At 51.5% G+C, this 21,166-nt stretch overlaps 1 protein-coding gene across 1 annotated transcript in view; it reads right to left on the bottom strand.

Annotated features, from left to right (window-relative positions):
- Nucleotides 1–8,964, bottom strand: part of GPC3 (glypican 3) — a gene marked incomplete at both ends in the record, with an annotated part of 144,239 nt that extends 135,275 nt beyond the window's left edge. Inside the window, 2 exons of the mRNA XM_080624486.1 lie at nucleotides 59–220; nucleotides 8,808–8,964. Coding sequence (XP_080480612.1) covers nucleotides 59–220; nucleotides 8,808–8,964 — 319 coding nt within the window. The remainder of the gene's footprint in view (nucleotides 1–58; nucleotides 221–8,807) is intronic.
- Between the last annotated feature and the right edge of the window lie 12,202 nt (nucleotides 8,965–21,166).

Here is a 21,166-nt window from a genome sequence, read left to right as displayed (position 1 = left end):
ATGCTGAGGAAGAGCACCAGAAACACCTCCTCCTCTCCGGACCACCCCCAGCACCCACCTTGGAAGACAGCAGCGTTCTGGATGACAAGGAACTTGAGCTCCATGCTGGCAGACTGCAGGAGCTGCTCCATGGTCAGGCGGGCTGTTGCCTGGTACTTCTCCTCCATCTTCCTGGAGCAGCATGTGGAGCCCTTGGGGATACATACCTGCAGATCAGAGCCTGGAGAAGAAAGAAGGGCACAAAATTTGCTTGAGGGGTTGGAATTAGTGGGAGACAACAAACTCCATACATCGGTATCACTGCAATCACTGCTTGGGCAAATCGATGCCTTTTCTGGGATTGTCCTGAGCAAGCAGCTTGGCCGAAGGAGCAGATTGATAAGGCAGAGCCAGGATCGCTGAGCAATAGCCCCTGGGAGCGTGTTTTGTACTCCTGCCAGCACGCTGCTACCCTATCCACTGACGTGCTGGTGCTGAGCAGAGAGATACAGAGCATCACCCTGCTGCTCCCGCATGCTGACCAGCACACTGGTAAGGAGCTGCAGGCAGCCAGAGAGATGGGGTCAGAGATGAGGAAAGGAGGCAGGATTTGAAGCTGTGGATTTACAATGAACAGAGCAACAACAACAACAGGACGACACAACAATAATTTACCATTCCTTAGTTCAGACTTCTGAACTGTACACATCCCCTGAGTCCTCCCACCAGTGCCACCATTCCGTCCTCCCCTCACTGCAACAAACCCCCTCCACCCATTCGCCACAATGGTAGAAAAGCCAGAGGACAAAGGCAAGAGGAACATCGCTTGCTCTAGCATCTCAAGCTGTAACTCAAAGCACTGGTCAGTGATGCTAAACTTTGGGTTTTAGACATTCCCAAAGCTCTTACTCCTGGAGGTAGTAGACAAATTTTAGGAAAAGTGCTGTTGGCCAAAAATAAATCAAATTTAGAAAAAAAGAATGCTCATTGTTTGCATTCAGACAACAGCAGAAGACGGGACAGAAGAACTGGAAGTAGCAGCAAGAAGAAGTCTCCTTCTGAATCAACTTTCAATAGCAAACCGTGGCCCCACAAACACAAGCAAAGCAATGAGCTCCTATCAAAGCAAAGAACCTTCATCATGCAGAACACAGCTAACCTGATGCTGCTGTTGGGAACTCAAACAGTAAGCAACAACTCCATTAAAAACAGCTATCCAGGGCCAGGCAGCAGCGAGGACCTCACAGTTCAGTGGCTGCCATCTAAAGTGCACCATGCCCAGAGTAGCAACAGCTCCCTCTTAAACTCAGCGCTGCACAGAATGAGGATTAGGAAGCAGTCCCCAAGCAACTGACTGACAGCACAGACAGGGCAAATGCTCCCCGTACCCCTCAGCCTTCGCCTTGCCTTCCCCTTTGCCTGAGAAGCCTTTTTCCCCCTCTACAAAAGCCACTTTGGTAATTTACATCTTTGCTATGGAGGGATCGCTCACCCTTTCAGGATCTCCTCTCCTCGAGAGTCTTTTAGCACATCCACTCTCTCCCTAATTACTACAAAGGGTCAGGTCACTTTTGTAAGTACAACGGGCTTAATATTAACATCAGTTCCACCGTGCACCTCCTGAGGAGGAGTCGTGCACACCAACGAGGGAACACCAGCTGTCAGGAGCAGCGACAGCAGAAACCCTCCTGCCTTCAGCCCCATCCCTTCCCCGGCACAGCCTGGGGGAAACAAAACGAAACGCTTCATCTGCAACATGAATATCACACATGGAAATGAGCTTTAACCAATGCAGGTCCTGTCATCACTGCAAAACAACACACGGCAAAGGGCGAGAAAGCCCACAGCACCATCCCGGCTGCCTCAGCTTCCCCTTCTGCAACGCAGGATGTGCAGCACTGATTTCTCCATCAGCAAGGCCAAGTTGGATGGGGCTTGGAGCCCTGTGCTAGTGCCTGCTCTAGTGGAAGGTCTCTGCCCGTGGCAGGGAGTTCAAACTGGATGAGCTTTAAGATCCCTTCCAACCCAAACCATTCCATGATTCCCTTCTCCTGTTTGGAGGAAGGGGAAGAGGGGAGCAGGCACCAAGAAGACAAGCCACATTAGATCATGGCCTTTGAAATCATACTGCAGTTTGTCACAGTAGTTGTCCTTGCTTGTGACAGGGGAGTTAGAACTGGATGAGCTTTAAGGTCCCTTCCAACCCAAACCAGTCCGGGATTCTCTGATCGGTCCCTCTGGAGAAAAGAAGTCAGTACCACGAACCTAAAGATCGACTTTCAGTGGCTCATGAACTAACCCACCCCAGAGGAGCACAGCGACAGGTATTTCACGCATCAAAACAAAAACACAGGGACCATAAAACCACCTAACAGCAAGGCATGGCCTTAATGAGAGCAGCAGCTCTGTAACAGCAAGTTAAAGAGGTTTTTTCAAGTCAAGTCCAAGTCAATTTACACCACAAAGAGGCTTAGCATGGTCCTTTTAACACTACAATACAGCCGGAAATGCCTTGTTCATACAGAACTTATTTCCTCCTACATTTATCATATTAGGACACATTTCAAATGAAGGGGGAAAAAAAGCCTTCCATGGTTAATGGAAATTCCAATATAGAAAATCCAAGAGCTGGCAATTAAGAGATCTGTGCAAGTTCAAGCCAGGGATAAGAAGCAGCAAGGTCATCCCCTCGCATCCCATCCTTCTTTTCAGCAATTAAGCCAATTTCTCCCCTTAAGTGGATCTTTATTGTTGTGAAGCGAAAAGACAGACATGCTGCAGCAAAGCCATCACGGGGCAGGAGGAAAAGCCTGGGGATCAAATCAGACAGCTTAAAACATTTTACAGACACAGCCAACTAACACCAGGGACCAAAACATCATGGGAAATGCAACAGGTCAATACAGGTTCTTGGAAGCTACCAGGGACAATGTCCTCCTTGGCACAGAGCACGGCTACAGAGGGCCAGGGAACAAGGGCCTGACTCCCATCTGTCAGCTACTTTCGGTGCTCAGCAGACCCCGATGGTGAGCAGACCCTAACAGCTCCATCTGGAAGTCCCAACAGTAAGGAAAGGAGGTTTTGATGCCCAAGACCCCAGTTTATTCACACCATTGCTTGGAGGTCCCCTCTTCTGCACTCACACTGCAGCATCACCCAAGAGACCCAGATCCTGCATCCCAACCTACGTGTGCTCCAAAGCATGTGGATGCAGAGACAGGGCCACGACAAGCCTACGGACCAGGCATCAGCATGAATTAAACTGCCACATGTTCTGGCTCCATAAATGCAATGCAAAATGTCCTGTGAGTCATCAAATCCTACCCCTGCCTCCCAATCCACCTCCTCCAAGCATTTTATCTAACACAAACACCTCCAGTGATAGCTCCAACTTGTGAGATAGCAAAGCCCATTCAGCTGCCTAATGGCCCTTACTGTTTTATCTCCCAACCTACTCACTCCCCTTTTACTTAAAGATTCAAGCCATTCCACCTTGGAATGCCAGTCTCTTCCCTCGCAAACAACCTTCTCCTTTGCTATAAATCATCACACATTCATTTTTGGAAAGAAGCATCCCACGAATTCCTCCAACAGTTTGACGAAATGGCATTTGGAAGCTCACATCCCAATCTCTGCAAGGCAATACCAACGGGATGCTAAGCTCAACAGCCAGCTCCGAGGGGGAAGGAGCTGGATGTGGCCCCTTCCACAGGCTCACGGGTGCCAGGCACTGCTGTGCCATTTATGCCATCCTGGGGAGCCGCAGTGTAAATGCTCCAGCAGTTCTGCACCCGCTCCTACCTGACAGAACCAATCTCAACAGCTCTGGTGATTCCAGCACTGCTCTGCCTCCTCCTCCTCCTTCTCACAAAGGGAATTTCTCCTGAAGCCCAGGTAGCAGTGAATTTAAAGCATTAAATGTGACTTTGGTGCACAGTTATTCCCAGATAGGTGGCTAGCACAGCAGAAGTGAAAATAATGTCATAGAATCAACCAGGTTGGAAAAGACCTTTAAGATCTTGGAGTCCAACCATTACCCCAGCACTGCCAAGCCCACCACTAAACCATGGCACTAAAGGCAAACTGATCTCCCCCCATGGCCATCCCTCACGATCTCCACCCGCAGACAACCCTCATTTCCTCTGATGGCCACCCCTCACACCCCATAGCTGCCCCTCACTGCCACCCCTCATCTCCCTTCACTATCTTCCTCTCTCCCCTCATGGCCACCCATCGCCTCCCCTTTCTCAGTGGGTTAAATGTCAAACTTCAGTGGATTAAATGTCAACCCCTCCTTGAGATGCTGTGCAGGCGGCTGTGAGCTCCTTCGTGAGCCTGAAGGATTGCATTTGGATTTCAGCATCCCAAGATAGCTCCAACCCTGTCATCAGACCCTGACAGAGGAGCCATGCTTCCCACTGGATCACACGAGCCTGCCCACCCAGATCCAATGGCAGCTTCGATCGGATTCACATTCCCCAAACTCACCCCAGGCATTGCCTAAATAAGAACCCATCCCTGCCTCGTGTTCCAACGCCGCAGCCTCCTCCACAAGGAGCAGCAGAACCTTTCGCTTCCTGCAGTCGGGAAATGTCAGAGGGCTTCATTCCCCCCCTCCCAGCTCACCAGTTTGCTAATGGCACCCATCAGAAAGCTGCTGCTTTTCTCTCTCTAATTGTTTCACACTCAGCATCATGCTTTAAACAGATAAAAGCAGTGATTCAACCTTTAAATATAGTGGGTTTCCCCCCAGCCATTTCAATCATTCCCCTCTTTTTAAATCAAAACCCTGCTTTTAATTTATGTGACTACGAGGCCATGCATCTTGCCACTGGCTTTTAATGCTCAGCGTTTGTGGAGAGGGAAAGAAATGCAACTGTTGAGAACCCAGGTTAAGTGCTTATCTTTTTAAAACCTAATTAAAGAGATATAAACCAACCTCATTCGGTAGGTGATTCAAGTCGGAACAGTATGGATACTACATGGGATATTTATTAGTGCTTAATTATCCTTTCTTTTCTATTCCATCTTGCATTTCAGAAGGCCATCTGACGCTGGATGCCTCCCTAAGCCCTGCAGCATTGCCAGGCAAATATAACACTATAACACCATGCCTTTTAAAAGAAGTTGTGGAGAAAATAGGTTTGACAGAGTAGAATTTTCCTTCTAACAAATCTATCAATGATACTATCATCCGAAGTATGGAGCTTAACTTGTGGGCACCCACTCACCACACATGGTTGCTGCAGCCACATGCACACACCCCACAGCCATTCCAAAGGCTGGGAAGAACAGTGTTCAGGATGCTGTTAACATCAACCCTTGGGAACAAAGATAAAATGAATGATCTCGCTATAAAACCACTGCCTGGGGAGGTTACTGAGGTTTAGGGTTCTGCTCCTGCTCTCTGAACTAGCAAGAGAGCAACTTGGCAGCCTGAAATAATGAAGAACAGAAAACTCAATTAGCTGGTAAGCGAAGATCTGAAACCAGCACGCTAAGCTGAACAGAAAGGCTGCACGGGGAGGAGAATCGTTAGTCCCACTCAGGAAAAGCAGACTGAAAGAGTAGGAGTACAAAGGGAACCAGCTCATGAGCAAAGGTGCATTGAATCCAGCGGAAAGAGCTGGGGTGTTTAGTTTGTGTGCTGGCACACAGCAGCTGTCGAAAGGAAGAAAAGAGAGAAGAAAGCTTGACATGCTCAGGCAGCCGGTTGTAAAGCTTTACACCTCAACTCCAACAGCAAAAGGCTCGTGTCCTCTATTTTCTTTGGGTGAATCCATATTTGCTTCCATCAAAGAGAATGAACAAAAAGCTAGAAACTGCACTCTGCTGTGGGAGGAGGAGGAGAAGAGACACGCTGCAGGTATCTCTGCCGAGATGAGTATTCCTCGGCATCCACACAGCCCAGAGCAGACACATCTATCCCGTCCCCCCGAGTCATCGAGGCAACAGCTTGCCCCTTTCCCCTCTATCCACACTCACCAGCCCCATTATCTGGAGCGTCACCACAAAGAAATCCAGACGTCAAGGAGGAGACAGAGAAGAAAAAGGAGGAGAGAAGAGCAGACAGGGAAGAAACTGACATTCCAGCTACTGTTTATACATGAGAAATTACGCAGGGAAAAAGAGAAAAGGAAGAAGGAAACCAAGACGAGACTTTAGTTATTAATGAATGCAAAGTTCCCCCAGCACAGAACTGCGGGTGGCTCATGAGCTGGCACGAAGTCTCAACTCCAAAAACCTATGAAAAGCACTCTCCCATCACCCTGCCTTCACTCCTCTCCAGCACAGACCTCTCATCTTAGCTCGAGTCGAGCTGTTGCCATGAATTACATCCTCCCACCGCTCCCAACAGTCAGCCACAGCTGACAGTAGTTCAGTCGTGCTGCTCCCCACCTCCAAGCACGCCGAAGCATGCTCCAGAGCTACAAAACCCCAGTCCCCAGGCTTTAGGACCAGAGGGGACTGAGTTCCTGCTCACTGCCTGATGCACGCCTTCAGCTAGAATTATTCCCGGAACATTACTATTGCTCATGAAACAGCACGACACTTTCCTCCCATTTATCAGAATTGCCTTTTTCATCATTCAAAGCATCAGCCTGGTGTGGCTGGATCCTCTCCAGGGAGCACTGCGCTGATGTACCCCAAGCCCATGCACCACTGATCCAGTAAAATGGAGCCGTGGGACATTTCTCCTGCATGTGTTGCAACTCAGCAGTGTTCCCTCAACTTCAATGCCTTGAGCCACAACTGCTCATAATGCAAAACGTGGCTTCCAGAAGTCGGTTTTCTGTGTCAAAAACACCCTGACACGTTTTAAGTAGGTTGTTTCAGCCCTTAGTTTCTCTAGGGTGATGTGATCTATAAGCAGAGGCTCTCAGAATTGATCCTGTGGTGATTTGTGGCTGGGAGCTCCAAAACTTTTCTAATTGACAGATGTATGAAAGGAAGAAAGCAATAAACAGAAGCCTGGGAAATAGTCCTTGAGTGATGTTTCCCTATTGCAGAGATTTATGCAGCTGCTACTAGGAGAAGCGAGCGCTCTGAAGTGTAATTACTACAGAGTCATGCAAGATGGGCCAGATCCAAGGTATAAGCAAGCACTCATTGCTTTAATTATAATCAAGTTTATGTACTTAGGCAAACGTAAAATCCACCTTCGATTTGATATGTGGGAACTTTATCATCATAACAAGCTGGAAGCATTCACTTGAAACACCAGCCCTGTTACAAGATATTGATCCAGCTACCCATAGGCTCTGCAGAGAGGTAAAGGGCTCCTTCCTCCTCCTGAACAGCATTGGATGCACCTGGGGCTCCCAGAGCAGCATGAGCAACTCCAGCAACCTGAACCCAAGCAGGAAAGGAAGTCTCCAAGTGAAACCACCCACCGAAATCACAGCCTGGGCCAGGATGCCACTGGTTCCTGGGAAGGACCCACCACGGTGCAGCACAGAAGCTGCAGCAGTCCCTCACCACATGCAGCACAGCCACTGCTGGCCCCTCTATCACATCTGCCTGTAAATATACACTCCAAGACAGTTACCTAGGGATCAAAACAGGCATTCACTGCCTCCCACAGGAGGAAGGGAAGGCATTTCTTTGATTACAAAGAACAAAATCTGTCGGTTTAGTGGTGATAAGAGCAGCTCTTTCCCCTCCCTGCAACTCTCCATCCAAGCATTTAATCACAAAGTATTTCCAGCTCTCTGTACTGACAAGGAGACCGAGGCCCTGCAGAACGGAGAAAGAAGAGATGCTGTTCCTGCTGCTAGTCCAAAGGGCACATTAGAAGTCTAATATTATATAGGAAGGGGACGTAAGGATAGGAAAGGATAGGGGAGGTACTCTCACACCGGGACTTACATCCCAGCTGTCCTAGATCTCACAGCTGTTGATGACCTCAGGCATTGCTACAGTCCTAGAGCCCAAAGGATTTGGGATGTGCACCAGCAGACACCCCGCCTTCCAGTCCCAGCTTCTCCCCTTCCTCTCCTGCGCTGCAGCAGATCACTGCTGGAGCAACTCTTGCGTCTCTGGCCCTGACTCCGAACACAAGAACCATAACTCAACACATGCTTATTAGAAGCAGCTACTGCTGGTGATGACCTCATTGCATCTCCCCTGCCTGTCACATTTGCCTGCTGTCTCTTCCTTATCATACTTTGATCAGAAGCTTTCCAGGGCAGGCTTCTCCGCTGCGTATTTAACCCAGCACAACCGCCCCAGAGCTCCCCAGGCAGCTCTATAATGCAGCCACCAGAGCCTCATCCTTCTGCGTACACACAGGCACCCACCCAGAAGAGCTCACACTCCCTCACTCGTTACCAAAAAAGCTGCAAAAGGAGCTCTAAAAAGCAGGAATTCAAGTATTTCACTTACATTTTATAATAGCAACGAGGCATATATACGGAAAGCAGCCTAGCAGGGTGTAGGTGATGAGGTTTGGTGTGGTACCACCTGTGATGCTAATTGCACAGCGGAGTAACGCCTCGCCCGGCTCGGTGCTCGCTGTCCGTTTCCAGCCTGTTTCCCCGAGCCGTGGCAGCTCCTGAGCCCGGGCGGGGGGTGAGAGTCCTGGGCTGCACAGCGCGGAGATCCCAGACCCAGATTTAAGGCAGCGCGGAGCCCGGCACCCCGAGCCCCAGCTGCCGGCCGGCGGGAGAGCCGGCTCCGCACTGTCCCGCTACCGCGCAGAGACCCCCCCGACACCCTTCCGCACCCCTCCGCCGGGGCGCTGCCGCCGCTTCGCTCCGCGCCGGGGCACCGGCGAGCCCTGGAGGGGAGGGCTGCAGGCCAGACGCCACGGTGCCGGGCGGCCTCACCTGGCACTGGGCTTTCAGGCACCCACTTGGCTCCGGGCTGCAGCACCTGGAAGGAGGCGCGGACCGGGCGGCAGGAGTCTTCCCCCTTCGGCTGCGCGCTCGCCGGCGCTCCGAGCAGCGCTGCCAGCAGCAGCAGCGCTCCGCCGCTCCCCGACATCGTCCCGGGCAGCGGGGCTGCGGAGCTACTCCCGACCCGCAGGCATCGCGACCGGCAGCGGAGCCGAGTCCAACCCCGCGCTGCGCCCGGAGCGCCGCCACGGCTCCGCCCCGCCCCGCCTCGCCGCGCTCCCATTGGCCCCCGCTCAGCCGGTTCCGCAAGCTGATTGGTGCTCGCCCCGCCACCCGCACGCTTGCCCCGCGCGCGGCAGTTTCCATCCCGCGCTGCCCGGAGCAGTCAATGAACCCCCGGGACACGGGGACACGGGGACAATGGGACACTGGCACCCCCAGCCGGGGCAGCACAACCCAGCTCCGAGTCACCATCAGGAATAGGTGGCCATGCGCAAAGGCTTGTGCTCAACAGTTGTGCTCGATGTCCAAGTGGAAACCAGTGACATGTGGTGCTCCTCAGGGGTCGGTGTTGGGATAGATCCTGTTTAACGTCTTTGTTGGTGATATGGACAGTGGGATCGAGCACCCTAAGTAAGCTTGCCGATGACACTGAGCTGTGTGGTGCTGTCAGCATGCTGGAGGGAACAGATGGGATCTGGAGGCACCTGGACAGGCTGGAGAGGTGGGATTGGGCAAATCTCATGGAGTTCAACAAGGCTGGGTCAGCCTGGAGAAGAGAAAGCTCCTTAAGGGGAGACCTTAGAGCAGCTCCAGTGCCTAAAGGGGCTGCAGGAAACCTGGAGAGGGGCTTGGGACAAGGGCCTGCAGGGACAGGCCAAGGGGAATGGCTTGAACCTGCCAGAGGGGAGACTGAGATGAGCTCTTAGGCAGAAGCTCTTCCCTGTGAGGGTGCTGAGGCGCTGGCACAGGGTGCCCAGAGAAGCTGCGGCTGCCCCATCCCTGGCAGTGTTCAAGGCCAGGTTGGACACAGGGGCTTGGAGCAAGCTGCTCCAGTAGAAGGGGTCCCTGCCTGTGGCAGGGGTTGGAGCTGGAGGAGCTTTAAGGTCCCTTCCAACACAAACCAGGCTGGGATTCTCTGATGATTCTAGGAAAATAAACCCTGAATTCCAGCCGTGCACACTGAGCTGGAAGGGCTCACACTGCTCATTCCTCAGCTGTACAAAGCAAACCCAGCAGGGTGAGGAAAGACTTTATTTTAAACAAAGCAAGAGCCACGTATGAAAAATTGCCAAGCATGTGTTCAGCCCGGGGTGCTGCCCTGCAGCCTGCACAAGGCTGCTGCTGCACAGAGAACCAACAAGGGAGCAAGTATAAGGAGGAGAAAAATCTCTGTCAGATTTGCAGTGCAAACACAGGATCAAATCATGGCTAATGGCTTGCTACCAGCTCTTTTTCCCCCTGAAATTCTGAAGAGGGATGACAAATGATAGCCCAACCTGGGTGTTTGTTCTAAGAAAATGCCTGCCAGGGAGACATTGTTAAAATACATTATGGATATGAGACTAATAAGCCGGAATGTGCAACACGTCTCGCTGGTGAATGGATTGTGGGAGCCTGTTGCTTTCTGCAGCCCGCGCTATTTATTCCGCGTTTATCGTGTCTGGTAAGTGCTGCTGACAAGATTCTCATTAACCGGCCAGCAGAAAGTCCTGGAATTCACAAGAACCTGGAAATCTCATTTTGCTCTGAGGCGCAGGTGCTCCACAGTGCAAATTGTGCCTGATTTCAAAAGGGAGAAGGGCAGGAGGATGCTCAGTGATGAGGATCCATCCTTTACACGTTTCCATTTCTCCCAGTTCCTCGCATGCAACACCATCACACATCCTTCAGCTCATGCAGCTGCATCGCACTGTGTGGTTCACGCATCTTTTCTGCATCTCCCTCATTGATTCAGTGATGGATTTGTTATGTTTATGCAACAGTCTGAGGTTCAGGTACAGCATTGCTTTAAGTTAGGAATCAATGCGACCAAATTGCCAAATACAAAGGCTGGTGTTTGAAGCGCTGCTTTACACACACTATTGCAATCTGTACTGTTTTTGTGAGCTGAATTACAGGCGTCTGAAAGGTATTCACGCACCTCCTGGGTTCATCTTCAAACCTCTGTGTGTATTGCATTTAAGTACAGGAGGCTTTTACCGTTGCAGGTAAGTACACGGCTGCTGTCAGGCATGCCATTAGAGCAAAGAATTACACACGGCGCCAAAGAGGCGTATTCAGGGATCTGTGCTAAGACGAGCGAGCGCTTGCAGATTTCAAACCAAATTAGCAAACAACATTAGTGCTCATGGCTGGATCTGGCTTCACAGTGGGATCTGTCATTATCCTGACAACGACTCCCTGTAAAAAGGAAGTTTATTTATCCACCAGCAGTTACGGCAGAAGTGAGTGAGCGCTTGTGGAAACGTACAACAAAACCGAGTGGCAAACCCCTTCTTTCAGGCACTGGTTTAGGTTATACCCGAAGTCCACTGGCAGGCAAAAACAAGAGCTCCCATTTTAACTGAGGACTTGCCCTAACGGAGCAAGTGGTTTGCACTTGTTTCCCCCAGTTTTCACTCCAGCATTACTGACTTTCCTTGCGGTAATAAGCTCAAGGATGCAGCTGGGTGGAGATGGGGGGTGAATCGTATCCCATCCATGGACCAACAATATTGTGTTCTCTAGCATCCAAAGGATGCTCTCCACCCTGGTGCCTGCAGAAGCGTTCCCAAGGTGAAAACTGCAGACTCCCTGACCTGCATAGAGACTGCAACAACCCAAAGAAAGTCTGAAGCTATTTCCCTGAGCACTGCCCATCCACATCACTCGTCCTTTTAATGGCTGAGGGTAGCAAGTGCAGGTTTGTCCCAGAGGAGAAAGCAGGCGACTTGCTCCAAGATCAGAGGCAAAGTCACTGAGCTAGTTGTCTGCCAGCAGATGCAGTAAAAGCCAAGTTGTCTCATATCCAGGATGATCATTTCCCTTGTTACAACTGCTCACACCATAAAACACTCACTTCATCATCTACCTGCCACAAGCCTGTGGGTAATGAGAGGCAGGATCGTGTGTAGCTGATGTGATCAAATGCTCTTATGAAGCTCTCCACTGGGAAACCCTGAATCAATTAAAACACCAAGGAGAGACATAGAAGAGGGACTCAGACTCCCCAGTAGATGTGCTCACCAGGTTATCAACACAGTCCACCTTGACACTGTAAACAGGGTGGATGAGCTCCATGGCCAGCAGAGCCATGCCTATAGCAGAGGGAATCACCATGGGGCTGGGAAGAAAAGAAGAAACCTGGAGCATCTGTTGACCCATGTGCATGTTTTCAGCACATACCTGACCGCCTGCATGGGCATGTTTGGCCTGGCTTCCTCACCCCTCTTGCAATACCTTATGCTGACTATGGCCCAGCTACATCACTGTAGATCTCCTATGTCCTGCTGAAATCAAGAGCTGCAGGCAATGATGGCTTCTCCCTGTCAAAATGACCCTTTCCATCTTACTCTGCACCTTGCAGAATTACATTTTGAGGTGTTAATAAAGGTTTTGTGGGGGAGGAGAAGGGAGAAGCTCTTCACTATGTAAAAGTACTCACACATTGTCTGAAAAAGAAGAGCACATTTGCCATGGGGCACTGCGAGGAATGATGGATGGCCAGGTAGCAGACATCCCTCCCCTCTTTGGCAGGATATTGTATTCCATGTGCCATATTGGAATGCTGACAGATCCATAAAGCATTAGCCTTTTCCTCACCCCAAAAAGCAGTGGCTGATAAATCACTAGCTCTCCAGGGTTTGTTGGGAACAGATCATACAGCAGAAGCAGCGAAGCCTTCAGAGAGATGCATCACTTAAAGACGCCACAGATGCCAATAGAGCTGTACATCAAGAATGCACAAACAAACCACACTGCCTGTCCAAATATGAGATACTTCAGAACTGGAACTGTTCTTGCAAGAGTGTACCAGTTTCTGTCACACTCATACCAGAAATGCCTCCTAGAGCCTTGGAAAATCTCTGCCCTACAGTCCTAGGGATCTCCTCTTTCTTTCTCTCCCACTTATAGGACACAAAACTTGCTGAAATTACAGAATATTTCATGGGTAAAATTCCAGCCAGATCCAAACCAGCTTTTAATTGTGGATAGGGCACAGGTTTTGCAGGGGCAGCTACATACACAGCTACCCATCATCAGAGAGTCACAGACTGGTTTGTGTTGGATGGGACCTTAAAGCTCATCCAGTTCCAACCCCTGCCATGGGCACAGACACCTTCCACTAGAGCAGCTTGCTCCAAGCCCCATCCAACCTGCCTGGTTATCTAAAGAGTTTTGCATCCTTTGTAAAACTAAAGATGCACAGACACAGCCATTGTGGCTTAAAAGCTTTTCTACACACCCCCATCACTGGAAGACCCCAAAGCACGGCAGAGGATGAAACCGGCAGTGTGCTGGAGTTTGGGCCATGCCGCTCACACGACACAGCCCGCAGGGAGGAAGGATGCTCGCAGCACTCCTCACCACTGCCCAGACTGCAACACCCATCTCTCCTCCAGCCCACAGAGAGTGGGGCTGAACGTCAGCAGAGCTCCTGAATGCTTTACAGAGGGAATCAAAGCAGAAAAGATGGGAGAGAACTATTCCCCGTGCACTGCTGCCTCTGCTGGGAGCACAGGGCGGGCGTTTCTCAAGCTGATATTTTCATTTATCATCTCCTGGTGATTAATCAACTGAAGAGACGCTGCCAGGAGACAGCCCAGAAGGGATCAACCCAGAGCATTCATCTATGGAAATGAAGTGCTGCTGACAATTACCAACACAGGGCTGTCACACCACGGGCACCCCGCTCACAAGGGAGCGGGGATGTAGAATTACAGGGCTCTGCTGTGAACTGGCTCTGCACGGAGCCAGCAGCCTGACGGATCGGTGCCTCCAGCTCTGGGTTGAACCCTGCAGAGATGCTGCACTTCTGATTCCATCACAGGCTCAGCAGCACAGAGTGAGCTCCGCAAGCAGCTGCAGCAGCAGGCGACGTGGTGCAAGCCCGTGGTCACAGTGCAAGCCTGGATCATTGCAGGTAACCCAGGTACAAGTTGTGTGGCTGCACGCACTAAGGGAGCCCCGTTATAGGATGTGAAGAGCTTTGAGATGGGATTTACAGCAGAACTGACAAATCTTCTACTGAATATATCAACTGCTCCCACTCCAAAGGAGGCCGTGATGTATTCAGGTGCCTTTCCAGGAGTGCTTTTGTCCTGTGCAGTGGCACCACAGTAAAACTTGATTTATGCCTTCTTACATTATATTATTGCTTCATATTATATGCAAAAACGCTATGAAGAGGTATAATGGAGGAGTATTTCTGCTCGGCTCATGCAGAAGCTGTCTCCAGTTGCATGGTAATGAGGTGCTTCCAAAGGGATCAGGAGCGTTAGACTGCCCCTCAAATGCTGCTCTGCGGGTAAAAGAGTGGATGGGTGACTCAGTGGCAACTTTTATACCCAATAATTCAAGGAATTATAGGGACACAGTGTTTCTGTCCGTCACTGATGAGGAATCATTGCTGGAGCCGGTGGATTTGGAGCAGCCCCAGAGAGCCATGAACCCTGGTAAGGGAGGACACCCTGGAACAAAGCAATGTGAAGCACCATGAAGAGCCCCCCTTAATGGTACGGTGGCTCTGGGGCCAGTGATGGGCTCCTGCACTGCCCAGTTACCCTTTGCAGGATGGACATCTCTGTTCCTTGCTACGTGTCTGCCCCGCACCTTCTTCCCGCTCAGGCTTCTCACCCTCCTCTTTCTCACCAAGGAAAATTCACTGCACACCACAGTAAGGATCAAAAGCTGCAAACCAGAGGAGCTTCTGCTTCTTACAGCCACTTTCTCCCAGTGCCCACAGACACCTGAGGCTGCTGTGAGCCCTATCCTGCAGCTGGGGAATTGGCCTGGCATTCACTGGCCACACATTTAGCTCACAGCAGGGCACAGCACCAACCTGCCCCTCTGCTGCAGGCGCCTGCTGCTTCCAGAGGCTCTCTTGGCCTGCTGGGGCTTTTCCTGCTCCAGGTCTCCCAGCACAGACATCACATCTGTGCCCAGCGTGCCTGCCTGTATCGCAGAGCCCATCTCTGCTCCCTTGTCCTTGATCCCTGCTCCAGCCCATCGTGACCTTGCACTGAATTGGTTTTCTTCAGCTGCATTCATGGCCTGACCCTTCCAGAGGTGATGCCAGCAGCAGCTACACCAGAAGCCATCCAAGCACCGCTCCCAGCTGGCCAGGCTTGGAGCTCATATTGTGGTTTGTCATTATCAGCATCCTCACTTGATGATGTGAGGACATGAATAGACCTCAGAGGGCTTGGCTATTCACGTTGCATCCGTCTTGCACAAGCCAAATAATCCAATGAAAAACCCAATAAGATTCAACACTCACCCACTTGAGGGCATTTCCCAACCCACAACTCTTTATCCGGCTGGATGCTCAGCCAGGTTTCACCTTCCATGGAGCAGGACAGCATATCAACAGAAGGAAAGCTTCCTTTTAAAAGGAGCCTCACTGGACGTCCACATTTGTCTCATTTCCAAGCAGAATAGTAAGCCCCCTTACATATATCTGGTTTTCAATGCTTAATCATTCCCGCACACAGGGCATCAATGGCAGGCCTTGCAAACAGCTCTTTGGGATTTCTTTCTGTGGTTACTATTAAACATTAAGCAGGTAAGTGAGAAGCAGACTCCTTTCTTCTGACTTCCCCCTACCCTTTAAATAAGACTGGAAAACCCACACCTGAGCTGTGGTGTCTCAAGTAGAAATGCTCCTCAGCTGCAGACATCTCTCTCTGTGCGCATGTTTTGGGGACAGGATGAGGATGAAAGGGAGAATGAGTTGCTGTGCTCCATCACTCATTCTCTGACTGGTGTAGGGCACTTCCATAGACTTAGGGATTACTGCAACTAGGCCAGAACTCCACTATAATGAAGAAGGTATAAAAGTTGTTGACAAATGACTCCAGAGGGGTTAGCCAGCAGTAGAGGAAGCAAAGAGAAACAAGCCCCAGCTTGTGACTGTTAGTGCTTTGGGGCTGTCAGAATAGGTCTCCCGGTACAGGAGGTGTTGAGTACCAGGCTTGGAGCTGGCACTGCCCAAACACAGGACGCAGAGCATTAAAATGTGGAGGAGAAGAGCTGCTAGGACCAAGGCAGTGCTTGGTGGGCATCTATCTGCAGGGGAACCTGAGTGCAAGTGCATTTCAGGACCTCATCTTAACCTCAGTCTAAGTGCAAGCATTTAGAAGCAAAAATGACCGCAATGTATTATTCAATGGGCTGTTTTAGGAGAAACTGAATAATTTAAACAACACATGCTTAAAGCCAAGTGACTTTTCCTCCCTGTGCCCCTCTTTCTCTCACTGCAGCTCCTCTGAGGCCAGTAGTGAACATCCTGCTGCTCCTGGCCGAGTGGAGCGAGCAGCATTTGGGTCTAATGACAGCCTTCCAGGGCTTTGTCCCCTTATGTGACCTGGGCAAGAGTAAGAAGGAAAGGCTCGGGGATAAGGAGGCTTGGCTCTGCTAAAAGCTGCTCTCATAAATAAGAATTGCTGGCAGTGACCGGTATTTAGGGTGAGTGGGGATGGCGTTGGTTTAGCTGCCCCTGGAAAGCGAGACCCTGATTCAACAGAGTGCATTCAGTTTAAGGGCAAATATATCTCATCATTGCACGATACAAACCCTTGAACCGACCCAAACGCACTGGGCCAGCGCAAGCAAATGCATAAAGGGTTCGCTTTGTTCTGCAGACTTTCTGCCAGACAAGGCATTACCAAGTGCCAAGGGAACACGGATCGGTTCTCACTGCAGGCCGTGGTGCTAAACAAAATCCTGCCACAGAGAGGTCCTGGGCCTCACCACGAGCACAGCACCAATGCACTGCAGATTGCCCAGCAGCACCTGACCTTCTGGGACACCTTCCACAGAACTGCTTCAGTCCAAAGTGATCCCATGGAAAGCAGGCGTGAGTGCAAACCCCAGCCTGGTTTGTGTCGGAAGGGACCTTAAAGCTCATCCAGCTCCAACCCCTGCCACGGGCAGGGACCCCTTCCACTGGAGCAGCTTGCTCCAAGCCCCTGTGTCCAACCTGGCCTTGAACACTGCCAGGGATGGGGCAGCCACAGCTTCTCTGGGCACCCTGTGCCAGCGCCTCAGCACCCTCACAGGGAAGAGCTTCTGCGTATCCAGGCAGGAGTCTTAGAAGTGAAAAACCCGAGCACAGAAGCAGTCACTGGTGCAGGTTATAGGGTCTGCAAATGGAATTCATTGACCCAGGCAGCCCCCAGCACACACATGAGCTCAGCAGCACCCATTTACAAACCTGCTCAGAAGTGCTGCCTATGCAGGCAGGCAGCTCCAAATCCAGCTGCAGGTGGGAGCCCTGGACATTTCAGTGGCAGTTCTGACCTTTCATTCCGAGACAGGAGTGAAATGTCAGCATCTGCTGTGGAAACACAGAATAATGATTAAATTAACAGCACTTTGCCGCGCGTGAGCCTGTGGTAGCACAGCATCACACTGGGATGCACCGCGATGAAACCATGCTGAGCTTCATGGTCTGAGTTAAGGACAGCAAATGCCCGGGCTGAGCACAACAGGATCAGTCCCTGCTCTGGGCACCTGTGTTTCAAGGATGGATAGCCCATAGCTGCAGCCTGTCAGCTCAGGGATTGCCATATCTATATCAGCTGGACTGCTACGGTCTATAAATGCATCACAGCCTTTACAGAGGAAGAGTCTGTAACTACCGTGGAGACCTCAGACCATCCCTTATGACTTGCAAGAGCTTCGCTGTGTTACAGCAGAACAAGCCAAGGTTAGCTCAGTATTTAATGGCAGGTCTGAGGTCCTTTACAAAGGTTTGTCCAAGGAGTTCACCTTTTGCTTGTTCTGATTATGAAGCAGGCTGGATGTCCCTGTTGTGATCAGGGTCTGATGTCTTCTAAGAGTCCAGAAGAGGCCACGGAGATGTTCTGAGGGCTAGAGCCAGGCTGAGAGAGCTGGGCTGGGGCAGCCTGGAGAAGGCTCCTGAAGGGGAGACCTTAGAGCAGCTCCAGTGCCTAAAGGGGCTGCAGGAAACCTGGAGAGGGGCTTGGGACAAGGGCCTGTAGGGACAGGCCAAGGGGAATGGCTTGAACCTGCCCGAGGGGAGACTGAGATGAGCTCTTAGGCAGAAGCTCTTCCCTGTGAGGGTGCTGAGGCGCTGGCACAGGGTGCCCAGAGAAGCTGTGGCTGCCCCATCCCTGGCAGTGTTCAAGGCCAGGTTGGACACAGGGGCTTGGAGCAAGCTGCTCCAGTGGAAGGGGTCCCTGCCTGTGGCAGGGGTTGGAGCTGGAGGAGCTTTGAGGTCCCTTCAACACAAACCAGGCTGGGGTTCTATGGTTTCTTTTTGCTAGATTAGGAACTTGGTGACCTCTCTGGGTCCCTCCCTGGCTCCTCCTCACGCTGGCACCAGGCTCTGCTGCAATCCATTGCACCTTTAAAATACTCATGATTAAACTTCAAGACTCAGCTCTTTTCCAGACCCAAGCCTGTGAACACCCAGGGCTCCTCCAGAATGGCTTAAAATGTCCAAGGAGACAGACTGCCTGACCTGGCTGGTTTTAGCTGTTTGGTTTCATCTGTAAATGCATGACCACAGGGACAGAAAACCAGGGCAATCGCTGTATTCCGTGCTTTCCAACAGGCTGGTGTTGCTAACACGCAGCCTCCTGGCTTTAGTGACCGTTTTTTAGCATCACCCCTTGACGGTTAAATACAGCAACTTCCCTTCAGATCAAAAGACCTATGGCACCAATGTCCTTGAGCTCTCCGGGATTCGGCCTGAACTGAGGCCAATTCATCAAACACCGCTCAGAAACCCTCTCCGAGCCATGCCCGTGGAGCTTTGGCTCATTCCGGCCAGGATACGCCGAAGTGACCTGACAAACCCCTGCAGCGCGCTGCTGCCGGGGAAGCCGCTGCATGGGCTGGTGCCTCTGGGACTCAACCCTGCTAAAGGGATGCCCTGCTCCTGCTGCAGTGGTGACAGCGCTGGGGTGGACTTCGCACACCCATCACAGGCGCGTTCATCCTCACCCACTGCAGAGCCCCCGGTCTATGGGGGCCGAAACCTGGACGGGGCCGCAGGCAGCACCCAGCGCTCCCCAGCGCGGAGGGGAGGCTTCACTCGCTGTGAGCCGGTGCCTCGCCGTGCTTTGCTCAGCAGCCGCCTGCCCTCGTGTGGTGAATGGGGAACAGGAGGATGAGGAGTTTGGACTGAACCCGCCCAATAGAGCTGCTGCAGCAGTGACCGGGAGCCCGTCGGGTACCACCTCCCGCTGCTCAGGCCCCCTCCCGCTGCACACAGCGCTTCCTCACTCGTTTCCCTGCCTATTTCCCTCCCCATCCATCAGCTCCCCCCATTCTCCTGTAATCGCCTGGTATCCACAGGGAAGTGACCCAACAGAGCCCAGGGCAGCACCGGAGCAAAGGGTCCAGCATCTGAAATGAGGAAAACCTGCTCTAGTGGAAGGTGTCCCTGCTCGTGGCAGGGGGCTGGAACTGGATGAGCTTTAAGGACCCTTCCAACCCAAACCAGTCCACGAAAAGCCCCATTTGAGTTCAGTTTATGGGCAGAACATTGAGTAGTTTTCTTGAACAGCTCTGATAACCCTTTCCAAGAGGGTACAGGCTTGGTCACAAATGCAATGGCACCCATGTTACATACAGGGGTTTCCAGGCAGCCTCAGCTTATTAAAGGGGATGGAAGCTTTACCCAGAATGAACATGATCCAGAATAAGTAAAACCAAGGCAAATAACAGATCTGACAAAAGAATCTTCCCTGCTTCACCAACTCTTCTTTTAAACAGTGATTTATGGGTACCTTCCAAATCAGCACTGAAAAACCAGCCCTGATGAGAGACCAGGCTGCATCGAGGAGCAGAGCACACTGCCTGCACTGTGACAGCCAGGACAGTAACCCAGCGGGTGATGCTGCGAGGCCAGGAGCAAGACAGTTCATAGCCAGCCCTGACACGAGCATCCGAATGGGGCTGCAGCTCAGACATGATCCTTCACATGCCAACAGGACACAGCACAGCACGTCCTGCCTGGGGCTTGCAGGAACCCAAACCCCAGCAGGATAACGTACCTGTGCATCCGCAGTGCTTCCGATGGGACACAAGCAAAGTGGGTCTGGTTCTGATTGAAACCCAGGATCAACTCTCACAAAGACAGGCGGGTCCCGGAGGTCTTGCACCATCACTCTTCCCACTTTTCCCAATGCCCTTCACCGAACTCTCCCGTTTGCAATGCTCCTCAATGGCAGTCAGCACTGCCAAGCTCCAACTCAGCCTCATCACGCAGCTCCAAAGCCTCCACTGAGCCCCATTTGTGACAGCCCATTGGAAAACGAGGGGGGAAATGCCATAGATGGCATTAGCCTTGGTGGCACTCGTGTTCTACAGCCTGAAACAGCAGCAGCGTTTTCACCCCGATACCCAGCTCCTCGCAGCAATGGGTCCCCCAGGGAACTCTTCCTGTGAGCACCGCAGGCAGAGCAGCCACATGAGCAGGCTCAGGTCCACAGAGCAGGATGCTCACACAGCTCCAAGTCCACATCCCAGGAGTTCTGAGCCCTGCTCATCCCATCTCCCATCAAGAGCCTTCCAGCAGCCGGAGCGTCAGCACCACAATATAAACTGCCCGGGTGAGGAACTATTAAAGGCAGCACTGCAGCCCTGCCCACACGCCAGCGGAGGCTCTAATTCCATTTTATCTGCTTGTCATCACCTCCTAAAACAAGCCAGGCCCATGTTTGAGTTGGGGAGGGAGGTGTAACCGGGTAAAAGAGATTTTGGTACATAGGAATCCCTCTGAGCAGGGCTGTTTACAGCTTTGATGCCTTGGGAATGGCCCATCAGCAGAGCTGGGGCAATGCAACAACCAGAGTTACTGCAATTAACTAATAGATGAGGCATTAGCAGAAGTTCTTCCCTGGGAGGCAGTGTTCAAGGCCAGGTTGGACACAGGGGCTTGGAGCAAGCTGCTCCAGTGGAAGGTGTCCCTGCCCGTGGCAGGGGTTGGAACTGGATGAGCTTTGAGGTCCCTTCTAACCCATACTATGATTCTATATGATGTTATACATATACTTACATATGTATATGTGTGTATATATGTATGTAAAACCAGCACTGGTGACTTCCCCTTTGGTTCAGTGCTGCAATTCCCTACATCTTATAAAATCCTTTGGCACATGAAATGTCACCTTTAG

Source organism: Psittacula echo (genome assembly GCF_963264785.1).
Source record: "Psittacula echo genome assembly, chromosome: 8".
NCBI lineage: Eukaryota > Metazoa > Chordata > Aves > Psittaciformes > Psittacidae > Psittacula > Psittacula echo.
Note: the sequence above shows the minus strand (reverse complement) of the source record. Positions and strands in the feature narration are given on the sequence as shown.